Source organism: Bison bison, unplaced genomic scaffold, assembly GCF_000754665.1.
Source record: "Bison bison bison isolate TAMUID 2011002044 unplaced genomic scaffold, Bison_UMD1.0 scf7180017864330, whole genome shotgun sequence".
NCBI lineage: Eukaryota > Metazoa > Chordata > Mammalia > Artiodactyla > Bovidae > Bison > Bison bison.
This window is the reverse complement of record NW_011494902.1, coordinates 4,356,272-4,366,452: the sequence shown is the minus strand read 5'-3', so window position 1 is coordinate 4,366,452 and position 10,181 is coordinate 4,356,272. Positions and strand designations below refer to the sequence as shown.

The following is a 10,181-nucleotide window of genomic DNA, read 5'->3' as shown; positions in this document are numbered from 1 at the left end:
TAGATGCCCGTAGACCCCTCTCCAGCTGTAACAACCAGCAATGTCTCCAGACATTGCTAAGTGTCTCCTCGGGGACAAATAGTCCCTGGGTGAGAATAGGCCATGGGTTTCTAGCTGGACTTATTCTAGGTCCAGGGAAAGGGTCTTATTCTAGGGCACGGGCTGCAGTCCTGAATCAGGTATCACTGTGACAGTTGATGAACGGTGATTTTTCTCAGTCCATCATTGCTTTTATATTTATTAGGTGTCATTCAACAGAAAGGTCGAGTTTTGTCGGTTTTACGTTTTATTTACATATAAATACATATTGATACGTATCAAAAGTATGGCCTCATGAAGTTCTATTTTGTTTAGTGCGTTATACTTTTGTCATCATCAGTATGGAGATACTTGAATCGTCCCACATTTTGCCAGGTGGATGGTCCTTTAGCTAGAGCCTGTGTCCTTTTGACGTGGCCCATCATTCTTTGAGCACTTTCCTAATTCTTTCCGGTACAACAAGATGTTCCAAGCATCTTCTGTACTTTCTGCCCCAGCCCTGTAATCAGCCATTTCTCTAATGAGCCCTGGTTTCTTTTATTGGATAAGGGCATCTAGAAATCAAGATCTAGGTCCTTGGTGTACTCACGGGTCATTACTTCTAGGCCCTCTAGAAGTGGACAGAGCGAGGAAATACATGTGCACACACACATATATCTACTTCTACATCCACCCACATCTTTATGTATGTTAAAAAAAACACCTTGATACCTCCAGGTCCAATCCTACTCCACAAGGTTAATGCTCGCCTTCCCACTTTTCATATTCATCTCTCTTTTCTCCAATGATGAGAAATCTAACTCCTAATATCCTCAACATAGTCACTTACTGTCTTAGTCACCCTGCATTAACTAGTCTCCCAACCACCAAGCCATCTCCTCCACTCAGATGGACAGCAGCTAGCGCCTTCCCGCTGCTCCAACGCCCTGCCACTCTCACAGGGGCCGTGCAGGCCAAGCCTGGATGAGCATTCTTGGTTAAAGCACCACACTGCTTAGCCGCAGCCAGTCACGGAGTTTCACACCATACCCATCCAAGTGTTTTATAGTGATTTATAGACACTACACATCTTGGACTACCTAAGCCGATGGGTAGGCATTTGCCCAGTGGCTTGTGGTCAGTTTGCCTGTAGATTAGGTGAAAGGAGGAAAAGGAAGCACAGAAACAGTGATACCCGTCCTGATTAGAAACTCTGCCTCCATGTCTGGCATCACTGGGATTTGTCTGACTGTGCTTGGGGTTAAGGCGCATCAGATTGTTCATCGAAACATTTAATGAGCACCCGCCGTACACCAGACATTGCTGCACTGACAGCCGGGCCACCAAGGTGACAGATGCCACGTCTAGTCTTGCCTAGTCTTGCTGGAGGGAAGCCAGTCAGCAGACACATAACTGCTCAGTGCAGTGTGATAGTCCCATGACGTTCAGAAAGTGTGTACAGGAAGCTGCAGGAGTTCAGAAATCGGGGGGAGCAGAGAAGGTGATGCTGACTTACGTCCTGACTCAGGACCCCCCACTGACAGGAAGGGCTTGACTACATGACTGACTTGACCATGTCTTGTCCTCTTAAGATCGAAGGTGCATGGAGAGCAGACGGCAAAGGACTCAGTATCTGGGACACGTTTTCTCACACACCCCTGAAGGTTGAGAACAATGACACAGGAGACGTGGCCTGTGACAGTTACCACAAGATCGCCGAGGACCTGGCCGCCCTGCAGACCCTGGGCGTGACCCACTATCGCTTTTCCATCTCTTGGACTCGCATCCTCCCCGACGGGACCAACAAGTATGTCAACGAAGCGGGCCTGGACTACTACGTGCGGCTCATCGACACGCTGCTGGCCGCCAACATCCAGCCCCAGGTGAGGGGCCCTGAGCAGGCCTGGGCCAAGTCCACGAGAGGGAGCCGGCTGGGCTGGGGAGCACATCTGGGGAAAATCAGTGCTCTTGCCAAGTTTAATTTTTGAGTTGTCTGTAAAGATTTTCCTTCTGTCCCTGACCACCCCCTCCCAGCTATCTATTCCCCTCCTTACAGGTGACCAGGGCTGCTGAGTCTTCACGTCCTTTTGGGTATCTGACCAGTGGGCAATATGTGTGTGTGTGTGTGTATGCTTATTACCCTCCTTTTTCCTAATGGTACGATACACATAGTTTGATACTTTTTATTTACCAATAGTTCTTACAGGTATTTCCATATCCCTATGTATTTTCCTCATTTGTCCTGTCTTTTTAGTTATGTGGAAACTGTACCTCACTTCTCTAGTCACTTCCCTATAAATGGACACTCTTCCCTGTTTTCACTCTTCTTCCTTTGTAACCAGCACTACAATGAGTGTGTATGCATGCTAAGCTGCTTCAGTCGTGTCCAACCCTTCGCAACCCTATGGACTTCGGCCCACCAGGCTCCTCTGTCTATGTAACTGCAGTTACATAATTACGCTAGGATAGACGTTTATAGGATATGGTCCTAGGAGAAGAACTGCTGAGGCAAAAGTTCGTGTGCTTTTAAGCCTTGAGTTCTTATGAATAATAAAGCTCATATGGGGGCTTCCTTTGCTGCCACCAGATCTTTTACATTTTACCTGGGAGCCTAAGAACTCTTTGCCTTTTCTCCTGGGCCATCTATGATAAAGGGCCAGAGGGCACTAGCTCCACGGTACTGGTGTGTCCTCTGCGGTAGTGATTGGAGATTACGTACGGCAGCCAGAGTATAGTCTCCGAATTATAACCCCCTTCTTCCCACCCCACGAAGCAGAGACTTTAACAAATCAAAGTGCTACCTGGGTGACTTCCCTGGTGGTCCAGTGGCTAAGACCCGAGCTCCCAATGCAGGGGGCCTGGGTTCAATCCCTGGTCACGGAACTAGATCCCACATGGCATACCTGAGTTCCCAGTGCAGCCAAATAAATAAATAAAAATAGATATTTAATTTCAAAAAGTGCTACCTGGACTCCTCACACTGCTAACACTGCAGGAATAAATTAGTCATGCAGCTTTATTACAGTGCGTGTGAGTGCCAGCTGTGATGGAGATGGGAGGGCCAGTGGCTGTCCTGTAGGACCCCATGATCAGGGGGAATTTATATCCATTACACACAATTCAGAGAGAACACAACTCAGGGCTAAATTATTTTGTGGTTCTTATTTTTTTAAATAGGGTTTAAGCTTTTATTTATTTATAGATCTTAAACTTTTATTTATTTTTGGTTGCATCACATGGCTTGTGGGATCTTAGTTCCCTAACCAGGGAATGAATCTGGGCCCTGGGCAATGAAAGCTCAGAGTCCTAACCACTGAACCATCAAGGAATTCCCTGTAGTTCTTATGGACATTGAGACAAGGCAGAAAAGTAATATGGCCATAAAAACCTTCGAGGAGGTGTGGATCTTAAAAAAAGAAGAGAATTTGGGTGGGTGCATAGGCAGGGAAAGGGCACTTCAGGGAAAGGGAAAGACTGGGTCTGAGCTGAAGACGGTTGACAACTCAGTGGAGACCCCGGCATGGGGGTATGTCAGGAGCATCAAGGGGAGACCCGGGGGAAGAAAGGCCACCACATGGGTGTGGCCAGAGGGGCCTGTCTCCAGCAAAGGGCTCCCACTCCAAGGAAGAGCCTCCAGACACATTAGAAGTCCTTGGGGATGCCCCTTGACAGGCAAAATGCCTCCCTCCTGAAACCGTCAGAGCATTCTATCCAGGAGGTTCTGAAGCTCTAGCATTTCTGATCCTTGATTACAGTCATAGCTAACGTTTGCCGAAGAGCTGGCAGGATGTCAGTCACTTTTCCTGTCCTCTGCTGTGTGAATTAGGCCTCACAGTGATTCTGGGACATGGAGGTCTTACTGCCTGGTAGTTGGCAGAGCTGAGACTCAAACCCAGGCTTCTCTGATCCAGATGTATGAACTTTTCTCGCACTTCAGCTCTACTGTCCTATCCTTCCCGCCGAAGAAACTTTGAAGCTTTTTTGTCTCATCATTCATCCTCATTCTTAGCAACAGACATTTATGTTGGCGCATAGAGCATCAGTGGGCTCCCATGAAAAGTAGGTTGGTGGAAATGCTGGTCTTGCGTTTTCACAGGTGACTATTTACCACTGGGACCTGCCCCAGGCACTCCAGGATGTTGGGGGCTGGGAGAATGAGACAATTGTACAGCGGTTTAAGGAGTATGCAGAGGTGCTGTTCCAGAGGCTGGGGGACAAGGTGAAGTTTTGGATCACACTGAACGAGCCCTATGTCGTTGCTTACCAGGGCTACGGCTACGGGACGGCAGCTCCAGGTAAAAGTCTCAGATCCCACTGGTCGGCAATTGGAGGGTGGTTTTCTCAGCACCACTGACATGAAATCCAGGTGGCCCTGGAGGAGGTGGCCAGTAAAGCCCCAAGGCAATGCCTCAGAATTCCTGCCTCCCCCACCGCCCCATTCTGACACCACTTCTGCTGAACATGAACCTCACATCTCAAACCACCAAATGGCTTCTTTGCTCTGTGCATCTGATCTGCCTCTGATAGGAAGCTCCCTGAGATCAAGGGTGCAAACTAATTGATACAGGAAAGGATAGTACATCAGACTGTACAGACCCACAGTGGGGTTTTGTTTTGTTTTGTTTTGGCAACTCCCCAAATGCCAAAGTTCCTAGTATTTGATTTGGCTGACCTGGGCATAACCTGATGTTGGCATCCCACTTAGTGTGAAATTTCAAAAAATTCTGCTGCAGATGTATCAGTGTCTTTAATTATGGAGAGCTGTCCTGAGCCCTGCTGGGGTCATATGTAAATATGTTATATGCAACTTATTACTTTTCTAAGACACAGAAACCTTTTAATTTCTAAATATATCAAACTCTGAGTTGTTTTTTTTTTTTTTTTTAACAGAAGTATAATTGACTTACAATGTTATATTCCTAAGACTTTTAAATAAGGAATTGTGGACCTGTCATTGTCCCTTGAGAACCCTCTGATTTTCCTTTTCTCTAACTCTGAGCCTTAGAGAGTAAATTCGTGTTCATTTCTGTGATTTCTTGGGATTATGTGTCCCAGCTGGGAAGAGCCATGGGGAGATCTGCTTCAACTCATTATCAGATGCATCAGCCATTGGTCCTTGGTTGACGTTTTGGTTTTTTGTTCCTCCAACACATGAGAGGCTGCCTCTCTCATAACGTTTGCTCTCGAGGAATCTGTGTCAGCGGCTTCCACCAACTATACGCTCCAGCTCTTTCACAGTGGGTCCCCGAAGAGAGTCAGGATGCCAGCCCTTGAGGCACACACTCTTCCAGGTACTCTGCCCGAGCCATGTGAGCCACTCTGTGGGTGAGGGGTATAGAAACCAACAGCAAGTGCCTTCTCTTTGCCAGACACAGTGCTTCTGGGCGCTTCACACACACGCTATTCACAAGAAGTCTGTATTGCTCATTTTGTAGAGGAAGAAACAGAAAGGCTGAATTACTCACCCAAAGTTACATGGTCAGCCAGGAAGAAGTGGAGCCAGGATCTGAATTCCATTCTTCCTCAAGAAAAAACCTACAGTCTTTCTCCCAAACACCAAGAGGCCATCTATCGGCAGAAAGTGATATTCTTAGCCACATTTATTCTTGTGCTGGGTCTTCATTGCTGTAGTTGCAGATTGAGGGCTACTCTCTAGTTGGGGTACGTGGGACTCTCATTGCAGTGGCTTCCCTTGTAGCTCTCAGCTCTAGGTGCATGGGCTCAGGAGTTATGGCGCACAGGCTTAGTTGCTCTGAGGCACATGCGATCTTCCTGGACTGGGGGTCAAACCCATGTCCCCTGCATTGGCAAGTGGACTCCCAACCACTGGACCACCAGGGAAGTCCTGGCCACATTTATTCTTCACTGACGTCTATGTCTGCATTTCCAGGGATCTCCTTTAGGCCCGGCACTGCCCCCTACATTGTTGGCCACAACCTGATAAAGGCTCACGCTGAGGCCTGGCATCTGTACAATGACGTGTACCGTGCCCGGCAAGGTGGCGTCATCTCCATCACCATCAGCAGCGACTGGGCTGAGCCCAGAGACCCCTCCAACCAGGAGGATGTGGAGGCAGCCAAGAGATACGTTCAGGTCAGATTTTCCTCTGGGTGTTGTTTTTGCTCCTTCTCTTTTCCCCTCCTGTCATGATCTAATGAAAACAGAATTAGACTGTGAAACAAAGATTAAGGATCTAGGCTTTGTTTTGCTATTACCTTATTTTGTGCACTTGGGAAAATCATCTAACCTTTTAATATCTTAGTTTTCTTGTCTTTAAAATAGACGTGACCTAACTACCCCACAGCTTTGCTGGAATGAAAGTTCTTTGGGGTTGAGTTTTCTTTCAAGTCTTAAAAAATCAGTTATACATGCAACTCTTACTGGATGCAACATTGGCTTGAGACTAAAAAATAGAAATTCAGCCTCTTCAGTCTGTGGTTTGACTATAGGACAGGGCTGCAATGTCACACTTCACCTCTAGGTGTCACTGTCTGATTTTACTTACTCTGCCTAAGACTTCCTTAAATTGAAATTCTGTGAAACTCATCAGCGCCCCTAATTTTCTAATTCCATGAGTTTAATATAAAGACTTGCATCTTTTGGTCATGGAATTTTGCTCTTAGGAAGTAGAGACACAAGTAAGCAGGTGCCAACATGGCCCGCCTTATTTCAGTCTGGGTCCCTGAAAGGAGAAAGAGAGAACAGCCCTCTTCAGGCATAGCTTGTCCCAGGCTCCTGCTACTGTCTCTGAAAGGTTGGAAGGTGCCCTCTTCGTGTTTCAGGATCAGGAAAGAAAGGCAAGCATCTCTCTCTCCAGACTGCTCCCACGTTTGGCCCTGAGGAGACCACGCAGCCTGGCATTTCTGAAAGTACACCAATGGCCTTGGTTTGCCAAATCCTTCACAAAGGAACTTGACAAAAGTGGTCAAATGAATTAAGTGCAAACGAGAATTTAATGTCCCCATTTGGTAGTCAGCTTGTGGGGCGTGGGGGAAGCCTAGGACCAAAATTAAGGTATTCCCTCATTTCAGATGCACAGAACTGATGAATTAGAGCTATAATTCATTTTCGGAAATCAAAAACAAACCTGCAGAAATGTCACGCTGTAGTCTCATCATCAGTCTGTCAGTGAGCTGTGATTCTGCAGCCCAGGACAGTGATCTGCACACCCCCTCATGAATTCAGCTTCCCCAGAAACCCAATTCCTCACCTCCCAGTGAACTGAAGCTTCTTTTACTGGAGCGAGTATGTTCTAAACCTCATCTTTGGCTGAAAATGGAAGGCTGCTCTCACTCCACATTTCAGGCAGCAGCCAGCAGTTGCAGGGAGGATGTGAGGAGAAAAGCCTCTCAGGACCCACAGCATCACAGCACTGAAGTGCCGTGTATACCCTGTGAGGGTTAAGGGTGGCCTGAACCTTACTTAAGAAAACAAACAGGAAAGTTCCCATTTTAGGGCTGCAAGTCCAAAGCCCATGAAGAACTGCCCTTTGCCTGGGTAACCAGGAGAGCCTCGCATCTCTGCTCGCCCTAGAAGGTTCTGATGTGTCCTTCGGCCTTAGACCTCCCCTGTGGTCAGTGAGGGAATCAGGGCCTGGAGGCTTGGAGTCTCTCCCCGTCTTGGGCCCTGCCCTCCTAAGGGCAGCCAGGCAGGATCTAGCAGGCCCAGGGCTCAGTTCAGTTCACATCCCTCCAGCTGCAGTGGGTAGGAACACAGCCCTGCCCATAGTGAACTCCCAGCACGGTGACAAGACCCACGGGCATTTAAACTGCAACATGGGAACAGACTTAGAAGAAGGGCAAGTTTAAGACTGGGTGGGGAGAAGGAGGCCTGAGGTCAGTGACTCCTGGGCAGGGAGCCTGCTGTCTCCTGTGGGCCTACCTGTTAATGCCAACGCTGACTGTCCCTCCAACCCCTACTGCAGTTCATGGGAGGCTGGTTCGCACATCCGATATTCAAGAATGGGGATTACCCTGAGGTGATGAAGACGCGGATCCGTGACAGGAGCTTAGCGGAAGGCCTCAACAAGTCTCGGTAGGTCCTGGTGCCATGCCCTCAGCCACTGAGGCTCCTGGGTGGCTGGCACAGGTGCTGTTGGGGTTGGAGAGGAGTGTCTTAGGCAAGTTACTGTCTGAGCTTCCATGCATGCTGGAAAGACAACACGAGTGTGTATGTGGAGCTCTCAGCCCCGGACAGGCACGGCTTTGACAAAGGCAGTTGCTCTTCTTATTCTTTAGAATAGGCAGGCCATCTGGGGCACCCACTTCTTAGTGACCCACTGGCTCCCTCTTTGAGCCTCCTATAGCCCAGCTGTGAGGATTAAGTAATCCACCCCAACCCTTACATCATGCATGTGCTGGCCTGGTTAGGGAAGTCCTGCTGAGCCAAAAGGTCTGATCTGTCGACCCAGGTCTCCAACCAGCAAGCGAGTGCTCCAGTTCCTCAACACAACCGTGCTGAAGCACCTACTGTGTACCAAGGCCGGTGCCAGGCCCAGCAGGGTCCACAGAGAGGGGATTCTAAGTATGGCTTCCTCAGGTGCTGACACACCAGCTGGAAAGACAGTGACCTTCATCACTCCAGGGAATTCTATTCCCCAATTTCTTCATGCGTTGAAGACTCAGATGAGATCAGGGCAGGCTGGGTCGACCCAGGAGACCCCCTGGACAAGACAGGATATCGGCTGACTGGGCCTTGACAATGAACAGCACTGGGGAAAGCAGAAGGCTTTCGATCCAAGGGAAAGGGTGTGAGCACCGGCCTAGAGGTAGGAGTGAGTGGAATGCTGCAGTTGGGGACACTGGCCCAGCAGCAGGGAGAGCCGAGGCCGCGTGGCAGAGCGACTGGAGGCTGGCACAGGTGCTCAGTCTTGAAGCCACAGGATCTGAGAAGCCCTTGCTGGCTCCTGAGCAGGGAAGTAAAAGGTATGGCAGCGGTGGTGTGGGGAACTTGGGCCTTAGTTTTGCCCCAGTAATTCAGAAACTCCAGGAAGTAAGGTTCTTTCCTAGGTTAATGGTAGCAGGAAGGTCAAAATGAAGTGTCAGGGCCTAAGCAGGGCATTCTCTCAGCAACCCTAAACCAGCAGCATGTGGTCAGGATCTGGGAGAGGGGAACCTCTAAGTGCTGCACACAAGGGCATGTTAATCACATCACACAGAAAAGTCTAAGAATACATGGAAAAAATGTAAATATGTATAGAAATAAGTCACACAGCAGAGACTGGCACAACATTGTAAATCACCTATATTTCAATTTTTAAAAATATATATGGAAAATGTTCCCCTAGATGTTTAAAAAGAAAGGGCAGTAAAATCATGAGAGCAGAAAAGTCCAGATCTCAAAAGGTCAATTTGTAAAAGCATTTCCCCTACTTGTAAGGACAGACTTTGGAGAAAAGAAGCATGTCTAAACAAACCACAGTAAAAACTTAAAATCAGAAGAGAGGGTCTGTGAGGGAGGTGAGGTCTGTGTTCTGGTGGAAGGAGGCTCAGGCGCTTTCGGCAGCACCTGGGAAGGACTCTCCTGGCTCCTGGTCAGCTGCCCGTGGGCACCTCAGGTACCTGAGTTTAGAGCCCTCCACCGGCCCTGCCCTAAGAGTCTCTTCCCAAAGCCCCACGCCTTTAATGACTCCTCCCGCCCAGGCTCCCTGAGTTCACGGAGAGTGAGAAGAGGAGGATCAACGGCACCTACGACTTTTTTGGGTTCAATCACTACACCACTGTCCTGGCCTACAATTTAAACTATGCCTCTTGGATCTCTTCCTTCGATGCAGACAGGTAAGGAAGGGCAGCTGGAACAATCTTCGGGAAAGATAGCAAAATGCCCTCTTACTTAGAGGCCTGTACGGCCTCTGAAACCGCCTCCTGATGCTATGTATCCTGGGGTTTGCAAGACAAGCCCCAACTCCTGATATATACCTCTATCAGTCAGACAGTTATACAGGCTAGGATTTCCAAGATGCTTTTCATTAAAGCAGACAGGCTTAGAGTTTTTAAAAATAACTAAGATTTTCAGTTCAGTTCAGTCGCTCAGTTGTGTCCGACTCTTTGAGATCCCATAAATCTCGGCACACCAGGCCTCCCTGTCCATCACCAACTCCCGGAGTTCACTCAAACTCATGTCCATCGAGTCAGTGATGCCATCCAGCCATCTCATCCTCTGTC

At 48.5% G+C, this 10,181-nt stretch overlaps 1 protein-coding gene across 1 annotated transcript in view; it reads left to right on the top strand.

The window, feature by feature from the left end:
• The window catches only part of LCT (lactase), a 52,258-nt gene that overhangs the window by 35,313 nt on the left and 6,764 nt on the right, over nt 1-10,181 (top strand). The window contains exons 10-14 of the mRNA XM_010853668.1: nt 1,611-1,901; nt 4,115-4,313; nt 5,909-6,111; nt 7,943-8,052; nt 9,660-9,794. Coding sequence (XP_010851970.1) covers nt 1,611-1,901; nt 4,115-4,313; nt 5,909-6,111; nt 7,943-8,052; nt 9,660-9,794 — 938 coding nt within the window. The remainder of the gene's footprint in view (nt 1-1,610; nt 1,902-4,114; nt 4,314-5,908; nt 6,112-7,942; nt 8,053-9,659; nt 9,795-10,181) is intronic.